The sequence below is a fragment of the Labeo rohita genome, chromosome 13 (genome assembly GCF_022985175.1).
Source record: "Labeo rohita strain BAU-BD-2019 chromosome 13, IGBB_LRoh.1.0, whole genome shotgun sequence".
In the NCBI taxonomy this organism is placed as follows: Eukaryota; Metazoa; Chordata; class Actinopteri; order Cypriniformes; family Cyprinidae; genus Labeo; species Labeo rohita.
In genome coordinates this window covers 23,626,412-23,650,447 of record NC_066881.1, presented here as the reverse complement: position 1 = coordinate 23,650,447, position 24,036 = coordinate 23,626,412, and the positions used below count along the sequence as shown (strand labels likewise).

At 36.8% G+C, this 24,036-nt stretch overlaps 1 protein-coding gene across 3 annotated transcripts; it reads left to right on the top strand.

Annotated features, from left to right (window-relative positions):
* Positions 1 to 412: 412 nt before the first annotated feature.
* Positions 413 to 23,723, top strand: rrbp1a (ribosome binding protein 1a). Of its 3 annotated transcripts, none has more exons than XM_051125454.1 (29): positions 413 to 630; positions 2,186 to 3,715; positions 8,119 to 8,273; positions 8,405 to 8,527; positions 9,238 to 9,390; positions 9,753 to 9,871; positions 11,533 to 11,686; positions 13,742 to 13,880; positions 14,138 to 14,265; positions 14,927 to 14,961; positions 15,098 to 15,152; positions 15,257 to 15,294; positions 15,393 to 15,474; positions 15,565 to 15,602; positions 15,685 to 15,760; positions 15,877 to 15,917; positions 16,044 to 16,131; positions 17,244 to 17,336; positions 17,766 to 17,858; positions 17,977 to 18,066; positions 18,159 to 18,251; positions 19,464 to 19,535; positions 20,054 to 20,149; positions 20,349 to 20,432; positions 20,582 to 20,662; positions 21,251 to 21,334; positions 21,414 to 21,497; positions 22,995 to 23,138; positions 23,223 to 23,723. In XM_051125454.1, the coding sequence occupies exons 2-29, from the start codon at positions 2,203 to 2,205 to the stop codon at positions 23,259 to 23,261; spliced, it is 3,990 nt and encodes a 1,329-aa protein (XP_050981411.1). In that variant the 5' UTR covers positions 413 to 630; positions 2,186 to 2,202; the 3' UTR covers positions 23,262 to 23,723. The 3 variants fall into 3 exon arrangements, with proteins under 3 accessions (XP_050981411.1, XP_050981410.1, XP_050981412.1); XM_051125453.1 differs by having other exon boundaries at positions 2,182 to 3,715; XM_051125455.1 differs by lacking the exon at positions 20,582 to 20,662 and having other exon boundaries at positions 2,182 to 3,715.
* The last annotated feature ends 313 nt before the right edge of the window (positions 23,724 to 24,036 follow it).

Sequence of the window (24,036 nt, the reverse complement as noted above, 5' to 3'; positions counted from 1 at the left end):
TTACGTTTAGACGATGTGGAATTATTATTCTATTATTATATTCTAATATTACAGGCTATATTTAAAAAAAAAAAAATTAAACTGAGACACAATGGACTTGAAAACAATATTTCCTGAACATTTATGGGATAGGCCTAAATTATATAAACAAATACAAAATAATGGTTAAAATGCATACCGACAAGCATCCAGACTGCTGATGTAAGAGGTAGTCAAATTAAATCGTTTGGTATTCAAATTAAATCTGTGTCGGTAATTTTTGAAAGAATTGTTTTAAAAAAAAAACGTGTAAAAAAAAAAAACTACAACTCCCATAAGAGTCACAAAGTCCAGCCTTCTTTTACGATAACATAATCCTATTGGTTCGCACCAGTTTGACTGATCCCACTCTAGCAAATCAGCTGTCTTCTGGATGGACGGAATGTGGGCCACCGGCGTAATGCCAGCGCGAGAAAGTGCCACGACTCCACACAGACATCGACTGACTCCTTAAGCTTGGGATAAGATTTTTTTTTGTTTTTTTGTTTTTTTTTTTGGTTGGCGTGGTGAGACAGTTGGATTCGAGATAATCACTTCTGTTTAAACTCTTCCTGAAGTGATTCATCCAACGGAAATCTGCCGCGAGAAAAGGTGAGATTTAAAGCTTTTGTTATGGCGTTATTCATTAAAAGCTGAAAAGGTTTTCAGTAGCAATTAGCAGTAAACTTTGATCTCTCCCATTTATTTGCCCTCCTATTTAACTAGCTCGTAAGCCGAGTGGGCTGAAGACATCTTAGTGTAGTTATGAAGCGAATAGCATGACAATAATAAGTGCTTTCACATTTTGATTTGGGTGATGCTCTATTGTAGGGAGACAGTTAAATACCAGCTTTTCCTTTGTGAGCTAGCAAAGAAATCTGTGCATTAAATAACACATTTCTCTTTTCGTAACAGCTTTAATGTTTTGAAAATTATCCGAAATTTGTTTAAACATAAATTTGATAGTTCATTCACGTTCTCAGTACAGCTGTGGAGTTCAAAAACTCTCAACCTTGGTTTCTTATCAGTTGTTCATTGAACAGCTGAATAGGTGTCAAATGAGAGTATTGAATCTGGAACAAATACAGTTTCATCTAATGTGAATCAGCCTTTTAATTTACTTTCATAGCAGATGTCGACTCTCCACCTTAATTTCCTATTGGCTCTATATATGGCCCCCAGTGAACCATATAATAACTATTAATAAAAACTACTTCTTATAGCATATTAAATATGTGAGTCAGAAGTCAAAAATGTAGCCTGTCACATTTTAGAAGCATGCCCATTAAAAGAGAGAAATGCCCCTCCCCCTCCGCCCATTTTACTTTGAATGAGCAGGTCTATAAGTGGATATCACGGTATGAACATAATGCAAATAATCTTACACTACAGTTTTTTTTTTTTTAAATCTAATACGGATTACACTTTTCCATTCATTTACGTCTCCTGTGTAACCTCTTTAATTGGCACCCAATCCAGTCATTATGTATTACAACACAAGAAAACATTGTTAAGGGCTATGGAAAATAGAGCAGTTTAAATGCACAAATCTGTTTACCAAAAAACGTACAAACTTACAAATGGCCAGTAAACGTCTGTATTGTGCTCCTAAAGGTGTCTAGACTGTTCTTGTTTCTGAGATATGGCGAGTTGACAGCTTTTTTTCCCCAGTGCGTTTGTGCTTAGGTGCACGTTTGAAGTTTGAAATTGGTATGGCATGAATCCCATGGAAGCAGCAGAGTATAGAAATTTGCAGACAGCAGCACATGGTGGAATGGAAAACTCTGTTGCATAGCTGCTGTTTCACCAAATGAAGTGTTTGCATATTGTATGGAAGAAGCCTGTCTTCAGGTCAGCATTCAAAAGCGGATTTAGTATAATGTCCTTGGTATAAAATTTTAACTAGTACTGTGATAAGGATGTGTTAATAAAGATAATCTGAAGGTGAGAGGGCCTCATGTAACTGGCAAGCTTTATTTGCCATTAGTGTGGTAAAAAGCCATTAAACTAAGGTATATATATATATATATATATATATACATATAAACTAAGGGATATATATATATATATGTATATATATATACACACACACACACATATATACACACAAAATATTTGTGATATAAAAATGTACCAAACCTCACCTCTTTTTGTTCTTTTTAGTCAGAAAGGAAGCTAGCAGTCATGGACATCTACGATCCTCAGACACTTGGAATTGTGGTGTTTGGTGGCTTCATGGTGTTCTCAGCCATCGGGATTGCTCTGGTCTCGACATTTTCCATGAAGGAGACCTCGTATGAAGAAGCTATAGCCAAGCAGCGGAAGGAGCAGGGGAAGACCCTAACCAGCCAACGGTCAGACAAGAAGAAAAAGGACAAGGCAGCTGAGAAGAAAAATCGTGCTAAGAAAAAAGAAGATAAGCCCAATGGGAAGCTCCTGGAGTCAGAGGCTACCCCTGAGGTTACAGAAGTGCCAGCTGAGCACAGTACTCTAACTCCTCCAGCCCTGGAACAAGAAGCTGCACTAGCAGCTAAACAAGAAGCCCCAGCTCAGAAGTCTTCCCAACCCACTCCTTCTCAGAAGCCTGCTCAACCTGCCCCGGCTCAGAAATCATCTTTGACTATCCCGGCCCAAAAGTCTGCTCCAGCTCCTTCTGCCCAGAAATCCTCTGCAGCTCCCTCCACCCAGAAATCTGCTTCACCTCCTCCTACCCAGAAATCTGCTTCACCTCCTCCTACCCAGAAATCTGCTTCACCTCCTCCTACCCAAAAAACTGCTTCACCTCCTCCTACCCAGAAATCTGCTTCACCTCCTCCTACCCAGAAATCTGCTTCACCTCCTCCTATCCAGAAATCTTCACCTGCCCCAGGCCCAAAGTCCGCTCCGGCTGCCCCTGCACAGAAATCTACTTCACCTGCCCCCGCTCAGAAGTCTGCTTCAAATGCCCAAAAAGCTACCTCACCTGCACCAGCTCAAAAAGAAAAAGCCACTCCACCTACCCCTGCCCAGAAATCAGCTTCACCTGCCCCAGACCAGAAAGCCGTTCCACCTACCCCTGCCCAGAAATCTGCTCCGCAGGCCACCACACAAAAATCTGCCCAAACTCAAAAGCCTGATCCAACTGCTGCAACGCAGAAATCCTCTCAACCTGCCCCATCCCAAAAGGCTGCTCCACCTGCCCCAGCGCAGAAATCCCCTCAACCTGCTAAATCCCAAAAAGCTTCTCCAACTGCCCCAACACAAAAGTCTTCTCAGCCTGCCCAATCTCAAAAGTCTGCTCAGAACCAGAAAGCTGGTTCTCCTACCCCAGCCCAGAAAGTCGCTCCACCAGCCCCAGCCCAAAAATCCTCTCCACCTGAACGAAAATCCAGTCCACCTGCCCAGGCCCCTTCCCAGAAGGCTGCTACAGGTACTGCAGCTCCTGCGTCCCGTCCTACTCCTGAAGATGCTCCACCTGCCCCCTCTCCTAAAGATAAAAGGAAGAAAAAAGCCAAAGCAGAGTCAGTTTCTGCTGAGGTTCAGGCCAAATCTGTGGCTCCATTGGAGATGGTGACCAAAAAGGTTCCTGTCATGGCAGTGCCTCCAGTGGGTACTCCAAAAGCTCCCACAGCAACTGCTGTGCCGGTCAAAGCAGAAGAGCCCAAACAAGATGCTCCTGCCAAGAAGAAAGGAGGATCCAAGAAGAAGGCAGAGCCAGGTAAGCTGTTATATCCACAAAACCACCAATATTAAAGGGTTAGTTTGCCGAAAAATGAAAATTCTGTCATTCATTACTCACCCTCATGTCATTCCAAATCTGTAAGACCTTCGTTCATCTTCAGAACACAGATTGAGATATTTTTGATGAAATCTGAGAATTTTCTGACCCTCCATAGAAAGCATGAGTCCTACCACGGTCAAGACACAGAAACATAGTAGGGACATTGTTAAAATAGTCCATGTGACATCAGTGGTCTAACTGTAATTTTGTGAAGCTACAAAAATACTTTCTGTGTGCAGAGAAAACAAAAATAATGACTTCTTCTTTCCGATTTCATCGGAAGTATTTTAATTTGTGGTCCGAAGATGAATGAAGGTCTTATGGGTTTGGAACGACATTAAGGTGAGTAGTTAATGACAGAATTTTCATTTTTGGGTGAACTATCAATTTAAGTGCTCAGATAATTGTTAGGTGAGATGCATAGACCTAAAGGAAGTGGAGAAGACTGCCCCCTCCTGTTTTTATTAAATTAAATAAGCTTTCCATTGATGTATGGTTTGTTAGGATAGGGCAATATTTGGCTGAGATATAACTATTTGAAAATCATAATCTGAGGGTGTAAAAAAAATCTAAATATTGAGAAAATCGCATTTAAAGTTGTCCATATGAAGTTCTTAGCAATGCATAGTACTAATCAAAAATTAAGTTTTGATATATTTATGGTAGGAAATATGTAAAATATCTGCATGGAACATGATCTTTACATAATATCCTAATGATTTTTGGCATAAAAGAAAAATAATTTTGACCCATATAATGTATTTTTGGCTATTGCTACAAATATACCCGTGCGACTTACAACTGGTTACAACTGGTCCAGGGTCACATTTTCTGGGTCTGATCCATGACAAATGATTGTTGTACGTGCTCTGCACACGTGGAGCTTGAATTTGAGTGCCAGTGTTTCTCTGTTTGTATGTATTATCTTTAGTAAGAAAGATTAATAATTTTATAACCTTTAGAATTATATATGCTTATTAACAGTAGCACATATTTAATTGTTATGCATTTGTTATATATTGTACTTATATTATTTTAAACTATTAGGAGAATGGAGTGTAATTTTTCTGAAGGGTTGCAGATTTAGACCTGTAAATTGAAAAAAGCCAGTCCAAATGAATAAATTGGGCCCAGGTATGTCTTAAAGGAAGTGTGGCCTCAGTGTGCAATAACAGGATACTTTAGATTGGTTTGCCAGACCCTTAAATACACAGAGATAAAACTGTTTTGGCTAGACCACACAGATGACATCTACATGTTATAAACCTCAGAGCAGAGTATGGAAAACCTAAATATATGGTGTATGTGAAGTGGCTGACTCATGAGTTTATATACGTGTCACTTCCTGATGTCATTCATCTGTAGTTCAGAGTACCGTCTGGATTGTTTCTTCTGACAAATAGCACTGATGTGCTCTATTTCCTTTGTGGGCGGGGTGTTGGATTAGCACTACTCCTTATTTGCTGATGTTGGCTCTGATTGGTTGCAGAGAGCTCAGAGTGGGTTTCTGTCTGAAGTGCTACTCACAGGGGAATGGAGGCAGTGAGCTGCATTCTTCTGCTCTAGTGCTGGTTTTCATGCACATGTGTGCTGGTTCACAGGCTCTTGAGCATGTGATAGTTTGGGTTTCAGTTAATAGTGGTTTCATATTCTGCCTTGTCCTTGATTCTTATGCTCTTATGCATAATCTTATGCATAGTTTTGACTTCATTTTATTCTCTGTGCCTTTTTTTCTTTTTTCCACATTCTGTGAACTAGAGATGTGAGAAACTACACGTTGTCAAAACTGACTAGTCCCAACGCCAACTAGAGCAATACCACTCTTAACTCTTGTTAGAATAGTCAACCATTCAGTGTTGTTATCATTGAGTAAAACTAATAATAAAAGTTTAGCTTAGTCACTTTGTTGTCCACAAGTGGAAATTTGTCTTTGGCTTCACCACAAAAATACATTTAACATCATCACACAAATTACATAAAAGAACCCAAGTAACACAATCCCCCTACACACACTCAGATCCCAGTATTTAAAATTCTAACGGCAGTTGTCATAAATGACAGTTGACACACGTTTTTTCCTTGGTTGCCTAAAAAGTATTTTTGATGGTAAAAGCTGAAATGTAATGAAATTTAAGCATTTATGTTAAATGATATAAAATATCAATAAATTAAAATGCTGCTGACTGCAGCCCAATAACCATAAGACGGCATCTGCGAGAGAAGGGCTTCAAGAACAAAAAAAAAACATCTTCAAAGGTCACATCTCCTCCCACGCCACAAACTTGCCCATTTGGAATTTACAAGGGAGCACCAAACATGGGACATTGGAAGGTGGAAGCAAGTTTTATTCTCTGATGAGAAAAAAATTTAACCTGGACGGTCCTGATGGCTTCCAAGGTTACTGGCATGACATGGAGATCCCACTGGAGATGTTTTCTACATAACGCAGTGGCTCCATGATCTGGGGTGCTTTTTCCTTCAATGGGAGAATGCAGCTTTGGTCTGTAGTGGCAATGACTGCCACAAAGACCTGCTGCCACATGTCTTTCAACAGGACAACGCTGCAGTTCACGACACCCACCTGATGAAGGAGAATAACGTCACTCTTTTGGACCATCCTGCGTGTTCCCCTGATCTAAATCCCATTGAAAACGTTTGGGGAGGGATGGCAAGGCAAGTTTACAAATACTGACGTCAGTTTCAGACTGTGGATGACCTTCATGAAGCCATCTTCACCACATGGACCCACCAGCTTCCTGAAAACAGTTGAAACAAGCATGCCAAAACAATTTTTTTGAAGTGATCAACAAGAACGGTGGGGCTACTCACTACTGAGTCCTTTTTGACACTTTTAGTTCTGTTGTGGGAGCTTTTTAAGGCTATGGTCTTAAATTTTTGATCAGCTGATGTTTGAATTTTCTTAAGTTTTCTATAAATTGCCTGCTCTCTATTTTTTGGCTCTTTCTCCTGTTTCTTCTTTTGCCATTTTGAAGCAGTACTTACAACCTTGCTACGATTCACCAGCACAAAATGCGAATACTTGTAATGTTCCCCCTGGTCTTAAGATTTTGTTCAAGAGTGTAAATAATGGTATGAAATAACTCCAATCATATCTCATTACTACTGTAGTTTTTTTTCTTCTTGTGGTCAAACATTTCTTTCTTTTCAACTCCTTTCTCGCGTACCCACAGGGTCGGTCCTTATAAATTTTCCACTCACTTGTGATGAGGTATTGCTCTGCCTTGGCCATGGGAAAAAGCAAAGAGTTTGTGGCAGCGCACAGGTGTGTTTCCGTGCGCCCAGAATTCCACTCCTCTTCGCGAAGCGCTGCCCTCTTGGCCCTGTTCAAACAATACTTTTGCCTCAGCTGCTCCATTAGAGGAGCACACAAAGGCCTTTAGTGACTGGACAATAGGAGTTTATTGCCAGTCCAGGGTGCCATCTCACCCTGGTGCCACACTGCACTCATGCCATGCTGGCACTGTCTAAATAACACGGCGAGTCAATAAAGAACATGATAGTACATGCACACACCACTGTACAAGCATTCAGTTAAGTGTATTGTACACGTCATTCTCTGGAAGCTGCACTTGTTTTGGTCCGTCTGTTTAATTTAATGACTGCTGTTGTGAACGTGTTTGATTGGATGCTGAAGATCATGGCGTGGGTGTTTAGGGGATGTTTGGAAGTGTAATAAAATGATTTGGAGAATTTGCTCATAAACACAATTCGTTTAGTTTAGTGGACACCCTGCTGCGACCAGAGACTGTTTTGCCGCAAAGCACTTCTTAGCTTTGTGATTTAGCGTCTTTCAAATACAGAATGACACACTGGCGCTTTAAAAGAATGTAACTGTTTTCTCAGTGGATAGCAGTTAACTCTGTGAGTTCTTATTTGTGACCCTGGACAACAAAACCAGTCATAAGTAGCACGGGTATATTTGTAGCAGTAGCCAACAATACATTGTATGGGTCTTTTATGCCAAAAATCATTAGGATATTAAGTAAAGATCATGTTCCGTGAAGATATTATGTACATTTCCTACCGTAAATATATCAAAATGTAATTTTTGATTAGTAATATGCATTTCTAAGAACTTTGTTTGGACATTTCTTTTTGCACCCTCAGATCTCAGGTTTTCAAATAGTTGTATTTCGGTCCTATCCTAACAAACCATACATCAATGGAAAGCTTATTTATTCAGCTTTCAGATGGTGTTTAAATCTCAGTTTCATAAAATTGACCATTACAACTGGTTTTGTGGTCCTGGGTCACATTTGTGTCTTTTTGCTCAAGCGTAACCTTAATAAATGATCTGTTTTTTGTTTATTTCTCTGTAGCGGTGGCTGCAGACCCCGCAGACAGTCCACTGTACCTGCCCTACAAGGCCCTGCTTTCCACGGTGAGGAGTATGGTGTTCACTGAAGGAGAGGCCCAGCAGCTCATTGAGATTCTGTCTGACAAGGCTGGCATTATTCAGGACACATGGCACAAGGTATGGCCAATTTCCTAAAATTGTTATTTAATGTCTTGTTTTATATTTGTAAATGAGTGATCTTATACCCATCACTGTATTTAAACTCAACCAGGAAGTTTGTCTAAACAGTGTTTCATGCATGTTTATAGGCCACACAGAAGGGTGATCCGGTAGTTGCGCTGAAGAAACAGCTGGAAGAACGAGACAAGCAGCTGGCAGCTGAACAGGAAGACTCAGCAGCTGTTAAAAGCCGACTGAGGGATTTGACTAAAGTGAGTCATGCAAATCTAAAAAATAATCACGTACAAATTAGTAAAAGCTTGATATGTGCACATGGATTAAGCCTTATAAGTGCTCTGTTATTATAGACTTTATTAGGAGAAAATTGGCCACTCTTGTGATTTAAAGGATTAGTTCACTTCCAGAACAAAAATTTACAGATAATTTACTTTCTCACTTGTCATCCATATTGTTCATGTCTTTCTTTCTTCAGTCGAAAAGAAATTGTTTTTGAGGGAAAACATTCCAGGAATTTTCTCAACATAGTGGACTTCTGTGGTGCCCGAGAGATTTAACTTCCAAAATGCAGTTTAAACACAGCTTCAAAGGGCTCTAAACAATCCCAGTCAAGGAAAAAGGGTCTCATCTAGCAAAACGATTGGTTATTTTCTTAAATAAATTAATATTTATACACTTACCCACTTTATCAACTTCAAAATCGTTCTACATCGCTGTTTTACCTTAGACGCATGCACATCACAGAGCTAGACAAGACGAGCATTTGTGGTTAACAAGTGTATAAATATTAATTTATTTAAGAAAATGACAGATCATTTTGCTAGATAAGAACCTTCTTCCTCAGCTGTGATCGTTTAGAGCCCTTTGAAGCTGAATTTAAACTGCATTTTGGAAGTTCAAACTCGTGGGCCTTCAACTAGTATTATCAGGTCATGACCTGTGTATGATTTATGTTTGTGTGTAGGAGCTCTCTGTGGAGAAGTCAAAGGTGGCATCTGTAGAGACCAGGCTGAGCTCTCAGCTGAGTAAGCGAGAGCAGGACATTATCGCCCTGCAAGCACGCATGCAAGCCAGTTATCAAGACCACCTTGCGGAGACGCAGCAGCTTAATGCCAAAGTGAGAACTCAGCACTCAGATTCTCTGCTGTACACCTGCATGATAGCAAGACTTTCTAAGAAGTCACGTGATTACAAAGACATCTAGCAAAATACTTATTTAGTAATACAGAAAATTGTGAAATAAAAAAAAAAATTATGAAGTGGATTTAGTGTGACCATAATGAGTTTTCTACTTCCAAAATATGCATTTATTTGTTATAAATTGTAACGTAGTTAATGGTTTTCTCATTAACGTTAATATCAAAGTAAGTAAATGCATTAAATTTAACAGGATTGGATTCTTTTAATTAATCACATTAGTGAGCTTTGGCAGCCCTAATATTTACATGTTGTGTCTAAGCCCTTTCTGCTTCTCCTTAGGTCTTGGCTCTCCAGGACCAGCTGGAAAAAGGCCCTAATGCTCAGTTGGCCCGTCTGCAGCAGGAGAACTCTATCCTCAGAGATGCACTTAACCAAGCCACCAGTCAGACTGAGAGCAAGTATGAACCTACTGCTCCTGCCCAACCCAATAATGTCTTTCTTGCTTAATTCATCTGTTTTGCAATACACAGAGTTTCATATCAGAGACAACACCTGGATTTTCAAAATGTTTGACTGATAAGATTGCAACAGACTAACTTGCTTGAGATACACTACTAGTCAAAGGTTTTTGAACAGGATGTTTTTTTTTTTTTTTAAGAAGTCTTTTTTTGCTCACCAAGCCTGCATTTATTTGATCCCAAGTACAGCAATAACAGTAAAATTTTGAACTATTTTTACGATTTAAAATAACTGTTGTCTATTTGAATATATTTTAAAATGTAATTTCTTTCTTTGATTTCAAAGCTGAAATTTTTGCATCATTACTCCAGTCTTCAGTGTCACATGGTCTTTCAGAAATTATTGTAATATTCTGATTTGCTGCTCAAAAACATTTATTAATATTAATTATTATTATTATTATGTTGAAAACCTGATAAAATTCCACTCAGTTGTTTATTTGAACATAAAGTTCAGAAGAACAACATTTGTCTGAAGTAGAAATATTTTGTGAGATTATAAATGTCTTTTATCACTTTTTGTCAATTTAAAGCATCCTTGCTAAATAAAAGTATTAATTTCTATAATTTCTTTCGCAAACAAAAACAAAAACAAATGCTGACTCCAAGCTTTTGAATGGTATAGTGTATAATATTACAAAAGCTTTTAATTTCTGATAAATGCTGATCTGTGGATCTTTCCATTCATTAAAGAATCCTGAAAAACAGTTATTTTAAATATTGATGAAAATAGTAATAATAAATGTTTCTTGAACAGCAAATCAGCATATTAGAATGATTTCTGGAGGACCATGTGGTACTGAAGACTGGAGTAATGATGCTGAAAAATAAGCTTTGATCACAGGAATAAATTACGTTTTAAAATATATATATATAGCACGGCTGCTTGGTAACTATTTTTGATACACTACCAGTCAAAAGTTTTTTTTAATGCATTTAAAAGAACTTTACTCATATTTGTACCATCCATGCACAATTGATTTTCATTTTATATTTGCATATTCCTGATCTTTTTGTGCACAATTTATCAATACTCATTATTTTAAATATTGTCTTCATAATTTATCAAACATAAAGACCTAGAATTACCTTTATTTTTACTTTATTTATCTTTCTTGTTTTATTTGTGTATTCCTTTCTTTTTTTAATCATTTCATATATATTACTATCATATATTTATGTATTATTTTATATATTTATTTTAATATATATTTATTATTTTTTTTTATATATATATATATATATATATATATATATATATATATATATATATATATATATATATATATATATAATTTATTTATTTTAATTTTATATATATATATATATATATATATATATATATATATATATATATATATATATATATATATATATATATATAATATTATTATTATTATTATTATTATTATTATTATTACTATTATTATTTTATTTTTATTTATTTATTTATTTTTTTTTCAGTACTTCACATCCCTTTAAACATTACATCCACTTTTCACAATCTAATCAATACCAGATAGATTTTCACTTGGAGATCTTTATAGCAAAATGTGTTGCAAATTATGTTTCATGTTAACTTTAATTCTACTATTCTTTAGACAAAATGCTGAATTGGCCAAACTGCGTCAGGACTGCATTCGACTGAATAAGGAACTGACAGAGAAAAATGAGGCTTTGCAGGCTGATGAACAGCTAAGGAAAAATCTGGAATCTAAAGCTACCACGGCTGAGAAACAACTGACCCAGCTGCAGGTCAGATCCCCACCCTTCTAAAATCATTCCTTGCACCACAGACACCAATCGTTCCTGTTGTTTAGTTTGCCGAGTTGTAGTTGGTTTTGTGATGCCGCTTACGAAACAGTTCAAAATGCCAGTCTAATTCTTATAAAACATCTCCCAGCATGAGCACCAGCCTCATTAGAGCTTTCTGCTACCTCTCGCTGGGCTATTTAGCCTTGCACATCCGCGGGTAGACAAGCTTAGTTTCTTGCGATCTGTGTGTGTATTTAAGAAGCTTGATTAGGCTCGCTGGTAAAGCTGAGGCTTTGACCCCCCATCGCTGGTGCTTTTGCTAATGAGATTGTTCACATGCTGGCAGAACATTTGATTGCCATTTTGATCCTTCAGCAGCGCTCTGTGTGTTGGAACATGGCCCACGCTACAGGAAAGCGCTTCTTCGTACAATCTGGAATGTGAGCCTGCCTGAGCAGTACAGTTTCAGACAGAAGCATCTGATTATTCATACTGGAAACAGATAAAAACGCGTTAGCGTCTCTTCACTACACAAACTAAAGACCACCGAACAAAAAGCAGCCTTGTGTTTAAGTATGTCCTGAACCCATTTTAACCATCTAGATGATGTACTAGCGTAGGAGAGACGTGGGTAATGTCTGGAGAGTGTGAGTCAGTGATTTAAATGAAATTTTTGTGTAGAGTAACCTTTTGAGAAACCTTATTTTTTTAAAGGTTTTGATATTATCTTTGTGTAAGTGACATATGTTACGTTAGTTCCCAGTTTGAAATTAGTTTAAATAACCAGTAGGACATACGGTGGTGGCCTAAATTATTAAAACACCTAGTATTTTCACCAGCTAAAAATGGTTTTAAGTCTATTATTTCTATGTTTTGCTGTCATTTTACAGCATTTTTACAAAAGTGCCTAAAACTTTTAACAGTACTGTAGCTGTGCAGGTAGGTTTCTTGAAGCATCTTGGAGAGTTCTTCCTCAGTTCTTCTGGATTTAGTCTGTCTCAGTTTGTTGTTTCTTCATGTGATTCCAGAGACAGACTGGATGATAATGATGAGATCAGATTTCTGTGTGGAGCACTGGCTGTTGTCAGACTCCTTGTGCAAACAAAAATCTCACTGGATTATTACAATTAATGGCAAATTGAATCTTTGGAAATGTAAAAAGATATTTTCTACTGACTCACCACAACAAAAAATAGAAATAACTGACTTAAACCATTTTTGAGCTGGTGAAAATACTAGTGTTCTAATAATTTTGGCCACCACTGTAAAATAAATTTAATTCACATTGCCTCCCTTCAAAAAAGTAACTGTTTGAAGGTTGGTTATCCTATCAGAACATAAAATTGTGGTTACTGTTTTTAGGTTTTTACAATTTTAGGTGGTTCTGCTCTATGTTGTGTTTATCCAGTGTGACTTAGATTGCATTCAAGGTGCACATTTTACATTTCATCAGTTCTTGCTTTCCCTAGGCATCGAACCCATGACCTTGGTGTTGCTAGCAATGTACTCTACTGTTCAAGGAGAAGTTCACTTCTAGAACAAAAATTTACAGATAATTTACTCACCCTCTTGTCATCTCTTACTCACCTTCATGTCAAGAAATAGGAAAACATTTCAGGATTTCTCTCCATATAATGGATATCTATGGTGCCCTGAAGTTTGAACTTCCAAAATGCAGTTTAAATGCAGCTTCAAATGGCTCTAAATGATCCCAGCCAAGGAAGAAGGGTCTTATCTAGTGAAACGATGGGTTATTTTCTTAAAAAAAGGCGACAATTTATATACTTTTTAACTTCCCATTTGAAGCTGTATTTAAGCTGCATTTTGGAAGTTCAAACTCGGGGGGCACCATACATATCCATTATATGGAGAGAAATCCTGAAATGTTTTCTTCAAAACACATAATTTCTTTACGACTGAAGAAAGAAAGACATGAACATCTTGGATGACAAGTGTTCTGGAAGTGAACTACTCCTTTAAGATATCACCTGTTTTGTTCCTAAAGGCATTGTATGACCAAATCTGTTTTCTGTTATCATGCTTTGTCCCCTGCAGGCAAACTGGGTGAGCAGTGAACAGGCCTTGCAGAAGCGTCTGGAGGAAGTGAGTGAGGAGCTCAGGCAGACCCAGAGCACCAGAAAGAGCCTTCAGACACAGCTTGAACAAGCTCAGAAAGACGCCACTGCTCTAGCAGGTCAGCCCCCACTTGGTTCCTAAGCAAGGAAGGATTCCACAAGACCACAAGATTCAGTTTGCTTTAAAAACATTTCTTTATAACTGAAAAGTTGGTTTGATCTGAGATACAAATCCTGCAAGGCATTATGCTTGCAGTATGTTCAATGTGTCATTTAACAAAACACTTAACACTTGGGTTTCTTGTACTAATAAGTCGCTTTTGACAAAAGCTTCAGTGAAAATCTAAATTAGTAATCTTCCTAACTGCACTTTCAGAGGCTCAAGCTCGTGTGGCCAGTATGGAGGCAGAAATGAAAGAGCGGACCGGACAGTTGGAGAGTCTGCAGAGCCAGCTGAAACTTATGGAGGCATGCCAGAACAAAGAACAAAACCACAATTCAGAGGTGACATTCTACTTTCTATGTATGCTATAATCAATATTTAAATTAAAATGTATTTTCATACACTACCGATCAAAAGTTTTTGAACAGTAAGATTTTTAATGTTTTTTTTTAAAGAAATCTTTTTTGCTCACCAAGCCTGCATTTTAGAAATGATATAAATTAATACTTTTATTTAGCAAGGATGCTTTAAATTGATCAAAAGTGATGATAAAGATATTTATAATGTTACAAAAGATTTCTATTTTAGATAAATGCTGTTCTTCTGAACTTTCTATTCATCAAACAAACCTGAAAAAAATCCTACTTAGCTGTTTTCATCATAATAATAAAAGCTGTTTTGAGCAGCAAATCAGAATATTAGAATGATTTCTGAAGGATCAAGTGACTAGAGTAATGATGCTAAAAATTCAGCTTTGAATTTGCAGGAATAAATTACATTTTTAAATATATTCAAATAGAAAACAGTTACTTTAAAAAAATAATAATATTGCAAAATTTTACTGTTTTGCTGTACCATTTTGATCAAGTAAATGCATGCTTGGTGAGCAGAAGAGACTTCTTTAAAAAAACATTAAAAATCTTACTGTTCAAAAACTTTTGACTGGTAGTGTATATGGTTGTGAGGTAATTTCATAAGCATTTGCATGCTTAATATTTGCAGGCTTTGATGGCTGAACTGGAACAAGCGAAGAGCAGGTAAGATATAAGGCCATATTTGCTTGAGATTTGCAAAAACTGTGTAAGATAATAAGACTTGTTTTTAGATGACAATGAAATGTTTTTACATAAGGCACAATTTTAGTACAGTTTAACTAAAATGTTTAATCTCTAGCCTGAAGGAGAAAGAAGAGGAACTGATCCAACTCAAAAACACAATCGCCAATCAGGTGAAGCCAGACATACTGCTTTTTAGACATTTTCTTTGACTTTTAATGTGTAAAACGTGATTTGTTGTGCTTCCAAATTTGAACCAATCACATGTCCTCTTCAGGTGGATGACACAACAAAGGTGCAGCAGTTGCAGCACAGGTACGATAAGGATGTTTTCTAATGCTTCATTTATACATTTCAGTAGTTGATTTGTATGATTCAAATCTGTTTCTTTGATCTTTTCCTTTGAATTGAAGCATTAAAGACAAGGATGACCAAATAGCAACTCTTCAGGGAGAGCTCCAACAGGTTAAAGAAAAAAGTTCAGACCTCACAAGAGTAAGATTATCATAAGCAAACCTTCACTTTTCAAACAATAATTCAATATACACTGGACCATTAATCACATCTTCTTTATATTATTCCTAGCTTGAAAACACAGAAATGCTGGAACAGCTTCAAAAAAGGTATTGCGTCAATTGTGATCAAAACATTCATGTGTTTTTCACATTCTCTCATTAAGATTTAATGCCATACGTTCTCTTGTAGTTTGAAAGAGAAGGAGTCTCAGGTGGCTCTGTTTGAAGAAGAGATGAAGCAGTGTAAAGAACAGTATGACACTAAAGTAAGAGACTTCACTGTTATTCCTATATTAATATGTTTGACTTTTAAAGCTAAAGTGTATCATTTGTTAGTTTAAAACTATCCACCAATTTCTAATAATGCACTGTTCATTTACAGCTGGCAGACAGCACAGCCAAGCTGGAGTCACTACATAAAAGGTACATATTCAGCCTTACTGAAGGCCACTGCATGTTTATGTTCTTGTTAGCCACCCACATTAACACCATTCTGTGACGAGTGTCTTCCTCCACAAAAACCGAGTGGTTTTTCATAATGTGTTTCAGCGTTACTGAGAAAGAGAGCCTAGTGACATCACTACAACAGGAAGTGCAGCAGCTCAAGGAACTAAATCAGTCACAAGGCAAGACTTACGTAAGTAGCTGAGACAATTTTGGATGTGCTTGTCATTATCTTGCATGCACACAGTGATTCATAAAAACATGCGTAGGCACACATCTTATCTCAACATGTCAGTTGGGTATATGGTCTTCCTGTACAAAGCAGATTGTTGTAGTGCTCTTCCATTTCTATTTCAGGACTTTTAAAGAACCATATATAGGTTTTTCTGTGCGTGTAAAATGTGACCGGTACTACTGGTATTAAAAATGGTGACAGATAAAAGAAGTGTTGAAGATCATCATTTCACTCAACAGTTTTTTTGTTTCATTTTATTCCACCACAGTTGAAGACAAAAAATTACATACACCTTTCAGAATTTGCTAAATGTTAATTATTTGACCAAAATAAGATGGATCATACAAAATGCATGTTATTTTTTTATTTAGTACTGACCTGAATAAGATATTTTACGCAAGACATTTACATATAGTCCACAAGAGAAAATAATAGTTACATTTATAGAAATGACCCTGTTCAAATGTTTTCATAAACTTGATTCTTAATACTGTGTTGTCACCTGAATGTTTTTTTTTTTTTTTTTTTTTTGTGATGGTTGTTCATGAGTCCCTTGTTTGTCCTGAACAGTTAAACTGCCTCCCACAAATTGTTTTCAGCATTAAGTATTTAAACCCTTTCCAACAATGACTGTATGATTTTGAGATCCATCTTTTCACTCTGAGGACAACTGAGGGACTCATATGCAGCTATTACAGAAGGTTCAAACACACTCTGATGCTTCAGAAGAAGAAAAAATGATGCATTAAGAGCCAGGGGTGAAAACTTTTGAACGGGATGCAGATGTGTACATTTTTCTTATTTTGCCTTTAGTACTGCCCTTCAGAAGCTACAGAAGACACTTACATGTTTTTCCAGAAGACAAAATAAGTTAAATTTACCCTGATCTTTAAATTCAAAATGTTTTCACCCCCTGCTCTTAATGCATTGTTTTCTTTCTCAGCTTTTAACTAAGACAGAAGATGATACATTTTTGTTGTTGAATTTCTATGCTTAGATTTTTGTTGGTTTTAGAGGTTTTCATGTAAATTTTGCATTCAGTTGTCAGTGAGCATATAATGTTGTTACAGGAAAGTTTGGAGGACACGTTGAAATCTGTCCAGGCTGAGACCAAAGAAGTTCTTCATTCTCTTTTCCCACACATCAACATAGAGACCGCACAGGTGTCTAGGATTTCAGTTTTCTCATGGTTTCATTTCTCAGTTTTGTTTTTGGATCCACTTGTAATATTGGCTTGTTTTGGAAAAGCAAATACACGTAACATCAGTCCCTCTATACATACACCATTCAACAGTTTGTTCACCAAGGATGTATTTATTTGATTGTAAAAACAGCAATAATGTGAAATAGATTACCATTTCCATGTTAATATTTTTACAATTTTAATGGATTCCTGTGATGGCAAAGCTGAATTTTCAGTATGCATTACTCCAGTCTTCAGTGTCAAATAAACCTTCAGATATTATTCTAAGATAATGATTTTATAATATTATATTATCAATTTTGTATATAAAATTGAATGGTAGTTGATACTTTCCCTATTCACATCCTTGAATGTTACTAATCCTGAGTCTCTCATTCTCTTCCTTCAGACCAATTGGCTGCAGGAATTTGCTGTGAAAGCACAAGAGTTGCTAAATCAAAAGCAACAGAGCCAAGAATCCCAGCAAAGCACAGAGATGGTGGTAAGTGTGATGCGGTTTGTGGCCTTGTGCTATTATCTTCTTAAAGTCAGTTTTTGTTGCCCCCTAGTGGGGATGTAAGGCATATTTGTAATTGCTTCAATGCTGTTTTTATTATTAGGAGATAATGGGGAAACTACAGGCAGCCCAGGAGAGTCAGTGCACATTACAGTCTGAGTGTGAACAGTACAGGAGCGTACTGGCTGAGACGGTGAGATTATACACCAAGAATCTGTTTCAGCAAAGCCTTAATGGGAATGTGATCTGGGGTGTGAGCTGGATTTGTTTCCTGATGTTCTTTAGGAGGGGATGCTGAAAACACTTCAGAAGAGTGTAGAGGAGGAAGAGAGGGTGTGGAGGACCCAGATAGTGGAGTCAGAGGAGAAACTGAGGATGGTAGGTTTATTCACTGTATTAAACACACACGCATACAGTTGAGGTCAAAAGTTTACATACACCTTGCAGAATCTACAAGATGTTAATTATTTTACCAAAATAAGAGGGATCATACAAAATGCATGTTATTTTTTTTAATTTAGTACTGACCTAAATAAGATATTTCACATAAAAGATGTTTACATATAGGCGACAAGAAAAAATAATAGTTGAATTTGTGAAAATGATCCCATTCAAGTTTACATACAATTGATTCTTAATACTGTGTTGTCACCTAAATGATCCACAGCTGTGTTTGTTTGTCCTAAACAGTTATACTTCCCACTGTTCTTCAGAACAATCCTTTTTTCAGCATTTTTGCGTATTTGCACCCTTTCCAACAATGACTGTCAATTTTGAGTTCAATCTTTTCACACTGAGGACAACTGAGAGACTCATATGCAACTATTACAGAAGGTTCAAAAGCTCACTGATGCTCCACAAAGAAAACTTTTGGGGGGTGAAAACTTTTTGAATTTGAAGATTAGGGTAAATTTTACTTATTTGTCTTCTGGAAAACATGTAAGTATCTTTTGTAGCTTCTGAAGGGCAGTAATAAATGGGGGGGGAGATATGAGAGAGAGAAAAAATTCTGTTCAAAAGTTTTCACCCCCTGGCTCTTACTGCATTGTTTTCCATTCTGGAGCATCAGTGAGCGCTTGAATCTTTTGTAATAGTTACATATGAGTCCCTCAGTGTGAAAAGATGGATCTCAAAACATTCATTCATTGTTGGAAAGGGTTCAGATACACATGCTGAAAATGCTGAAAAACCAAATAATTTGTGGGACCTGAAGGATTTTTCTGAAGAACAGCAGGCAGTTTAACTGTTCAGGACAAACAAGGGACTCATGAACATCTATCACCAAACGAAAAAAAAAAACAACAACATGCATTTTGCATGACCCCTCCTATTTTGGTAAAATAATTAACATTTTGCAGATTCTGCAAGGTGTATGTAAACTTTTGACCTCAGCTGTAAATCTGGAGACACAGTGCAAGTACAGTAATAAAGAAGAGTTTATTCATTTTTCTTGTATCATAGTAAATATTTTTTTGGTTATGATTTTGTTGTCCAAGTGTAATGGAAAATGTTCATAATATTTTGTTTGGTGGGTTATTCCACCTCCAAGTAATAGCAAGTGTGAACGTTTCAATCTTTCATTTTATGTAGGCACTCAAAAAAGTGCAGGAATTAGAAGAGACAACAGGGAGCTTGAAAGCGGAGAATGAGAAGACCCAACAGGTACGGATTTCCCCTGTGGAAATGAGTTTTTGATGAGTATTACAGAGTGCAAAAATGTGTCAGGCTCTATAAATAAACCATTACTTGTAGAGCCTTGTGGATCCTTAAAAACTCATAAGCCATATCTTCAGTGGTTCTCAATCATCATTTTAAACTGAGAAAATTTAAATTTGATAACTGAAATAAAGGAATTGTGATACAGCCTTTTAAATGTTATGTCAAGTTATAATTTAATTAAATGTGAGTGGCAGATGTACTGGCATTTAATTTAGTGTAAGCTCTTGTAGCTTCCCTCTATGCCAAAACATCACAGAAAGGAAAGGCTAATGAGTTTTTATAGATTTTCCTGGTATTGCTGCAATAATTTATTTTTTGTCTCATTTATGCTACCATAGTAGTTTGAACCCAAGTTTATGTGAAGATGTATGTTTTAAAAGCACAAAATGTTTCTCATTCTCTAACCAGAATTATTCAATCGGTATTATTTATCTATCTATTTTTTTCCCCCCTCTGTGCAGCTGGAGGAGAAAGTGATGTTGCTCGAGGCCCAGCTGGAGAAACAGCTCCAGTCAGTGTCCTCTGACAGCCAGGGTCAATCTGAAGAGATAACACACGTGAGCGCACACTCCTGTCTAAAGGCATATTTACTAAAACATAATGAGATACAGAAGCAAAACAAAGCCACCTTAGTCAGTCATTCAACACATTTTATTTGATATATATATTTTTTTATAACGGTTTTGCCTTTGTGAACATGAAACATGGTTGTGAAAAGATGATTGTGCCACTTAAGTTCATTTTGTTTGTTTTCAGTTGAAGAATGTTTTATCCGAATCAGAAAGACAGCTAAGTGCGGCCCAGAAGGAGGTACAGACGCAGAGGGAGGAGCTTTCACAGGTTGGTTTCCCTTAAAGTCCAAAGCATTTGCTACAGGTTTACACTTTTTTTTGTTGTTGTTGTCTACGCACAATCATGTGCCAAACAGGAGATTTGACCAAAGAAAATAAACAAAGATGGTTTTGTTGAGTGACAGCTTTTATTTCCAGGTCAGGCAGCAACTGAGTGACGTCACAAAGCGAGCTCAGGGAGTGGCAGAGAACGGGCAGCCTGAGGCGGAGGAGTGTCAGGTTAGGGTGCAACACGGAAAGGCACCCTGCATCTCAATTGGCAGTATTAGATGGATTTTTTCAGTGCCTATAGAATAAACCTTCCAAAAATGGTTGACTGGAATACTGCTTACTTTGCTGATTAAGTTATGAGACATATAGTCAAGTCACTTTTTACATAGTGCATTTCAGTCTACACATTGGGATGATTTTACCTTATAAAAGAGGCTATATTTATGTGCCATATGTTATTCTCCCTATCCAGTGCTGCCAATGAGGGGATGTTTTACTTTTACTCTTACTACAGCATTTTGTTTCCGCAGCTTCTGTTTAACCCAGGCGCCTGTTTTTATCTCTGAATATCTGCACTCTTGTTTTTTTTCTGTCACCTTTTTTAACCACTAACATTTGTCTTTTGTATTTGAAACTCATACTTCTTTGAAGATGCTACTATTTTTTGAGGATTTTATGCTTGTTTTCACTATCATTTTCTGAATGCATTGTGTACTAATGCAGCTCTAGTGTTGGCTGGCATGGAAAGGTTTTGCAGTAGTTCATGGATTAGCTACAGTGACTGATCTACTTATGTGCTATTGTTGGTTTGGTCAGGTCCAGGCTCAGCTGGAGCAGACATTGGAAAAACTGCAGGGTGAACAGGCTCTGAACCAGCAGCTCTCTGCAGAAGTGGAGCAGGTACATTGGTGTCGAAGACCTTTCGTCTTGATTTCTAAAAACATGTTATTCTTTAAACTCTCCATTTGTTCCTTTATAGGCTCAAAAACAGCTTCAGAGCCATCTAGAACAGTTGAAGTCAGCTGAAGATGCTGGAGCCATGGAGGATGTTGTTCAGCTGAAGGTACTTCGAATAGCTGATAACCAGTATAATTTTTTTTCCTGCCAGTTTAAAGTGTATTGGGCTTTATGGAACTGGATGCTAAAGAACAGATAGATAAGGCTGCTAAGTAATCACTTCAGCTGGGAATGACAGAATGTCAAATACCAAGATGTGATGTTGGTACTAGATTTACAGTTGAGATCAAAAGTTTACACACACCTTGCAGAATCTGCAAAAATGTTAATCATTTTACCTAAATAAGAAGGATCATACAAAACGCATGTTATTTTTTATTTAGTACTGACCTTTTGTTTAGTGATAGTTGTTCTTGAGTCCCTTGTTTGTCCTGAACAGCCTGCTGTTCTTTAGAAAAGTCCTTCAGGTCTCTTAGCGTTTTTGCGAACCCTTTCCAACAATGAATGTATGATTTTAAGATCCATCTTTTTTTTTTTTTTTTTTTTTTTTTTTACACTGAGGACAACTGAGGGACTCATATGCAACTAATACAAATGCTCAATGATGCTCCAGAAGGAAGCACAATGCATTAAGATCGGGGGGTGAAAACTTTTGAAATTTGAACATCAGGCTAAATTTAACTCATTTTATGTTCTGGGAAACATGTTAAGTATCTTCTGTAGCTTCTGAAGGGCAGTACTAAATGGAAAATATATATATATGATATTTAGGCAAAATAAGAAAAATGTTCACATCTTCATTCTGTTCAAAAGTTTACACCCCCAGCTCTTAATGCATTGTGGTTGCTTCTGAAGCATCAGTGAGTGTTTGAGCCTTCTGTAATATTTCCATATCCCTGAGTCCCTGAGTTGTCCTCAGTGTGAAAAGTTGGATCTCAAAGTCATAGTCATTGTTGGAAAGGGTTCAAATACACAAAAATGCTGAAAAACCAAAGTGGGACTTAAAGGATTTTTCTGGGACTCATGAACAAATATCACTAAACAAAAAACACAGCTGGGGATCATTCACGTAACAACACAATCAAGTGTATGTAAACTTTTGAACTTTTATAAATTCAACTATTATTTTCTATTATTAGGTCAGTACTAAATAAAAACAATAACATGCATTTTGGATGATCCCTCTTATTTTGGCAAAATTACAATTTTGCAGATTCTGCAAGGTGTATGAAAACTTTTGACCTCAACTATATATAATTTTATGTATTTATTTATTTTTGTATTTAATAAGTCTTGTTAAATTGTGTACAATTCACTATAATATTTTTCCTGGTTTGCCATGAATATAGCTTTTGATGCAAAGAAAGAAAAATAATTTGTGAAATCACTCAAAATCAAAAAGATTATTTGTTTGTTTATCATAAAGTTTATTTGTATGTATTTTATTTATGAATTTATTTGGCCATAAATATATCGTTTAGATGTTCACATGGCAATAAAAATAAGCACTCTTAATTATGACTTTGTCAATGCATTATCTGTTTCTTGTTTAACTGTTAGAAGTGAATTTCTGTATAAATCCTTAATGCTCCTGACTTTGTAGGAGTGTCTAGAGAAGGAGCGAAAGATGACCAAAGACTTGGGCCAGGCAGCTACCAAACTCCAGCAGCTGTTAAGAAACAGTCAGGAACAACTTGCCAAAGAGAAAGAGAAAGTCAGAACCCTGCAGGATCAACTGCAAGACAAGGTACAAACATCACACATATTAAAAGTTCATAAGACGAATAGCTGTATGGCTATGTTAATATTGTTTACGTTCTTTGTTTTCCAGGAGGGTGATGGAGAGCTGAAGCAAGGCACTTCTGTTTGAGGTGTAAAACAAACAAACAAACAAAAAAAGCCAAAAATTGCCTTAAGATGACCAAAATGAAGCATTCCAAAATTTTTCTTCTTCCCTTTTTTTTGTCGAACTATAGTCTTGGGAGAAATTGCTTGAAGACTTTTGGAGAAATCTAAGTCATGTAAACGTTTTATTTCGGAGATGTGTTCACATTACATTCCATCTGAAACCTTCTGGCTATGTCAGAAAATATTCCTCAACTGCCTTATATATATTCTTAGTGTTCCTGCACCTCTCCTGATGTCAGTGTTAAAAGGGAAACCGCATGTACGTACACGTACATCAACTAGTGCAATTCATTTCATGTAAGTGAATAAGGATGCATAATTGTATTGGTACATGGGTACAGCATTTGGAATGCCCACTCTGTAGCTGGCTTCAACACCATTGTATTAAGTTCGATAATAAATGATAAATGGCAACATAGCTTTATTTTACTGTCATGTTGCTCGCTTTTTTGGCTTGGCTTTTTTTAATTTAAAGAAATAGTTCACTACAAAATGAAAATTTTCTGAAATTTTACTTACCCCCAGGCCATCTAAGCTGTAGATGAGTTTGTTTTCTCACCAGAACAGATTTGGAGAAATTTATTATTAACTTGCTCACGAGTCCATCCCCTGTCCATCCTCTGCAAAAGATCCATTGGTAAGCAAGTGATGTAATGCTAAATTTCTCCTAATCCGTTCTGACAGACAAACTCATCTACTTCTTGGATGGCCTGACGGTAAGTAAATTTCATTTTTGG

Excerpts from the sequence above, each read along its gene's own strand:
- rrbp1a (XM_051125454.1), top strand. The coding sequence starts at position 2,203 with ATGGACATCTACGATCCTCAGACACTTGGAATTGTGGTGTTTGGTGGC. Across the intron at positions 8,274-8,404 it reads TTCAGGACACATGGCACAAG|GCCACACAGAAGGGTGATCC; the intron begins GTATGGCCAATT and ends GCATGTTTATAG. Across the intron at positions 15,918-16,043 it reads CTGGAGTCACTACATAAAAG|CGTTACTGAGAAAGAGAGCC; the intron begins GTACATATTCAG and ends AATGTGTTTCAG.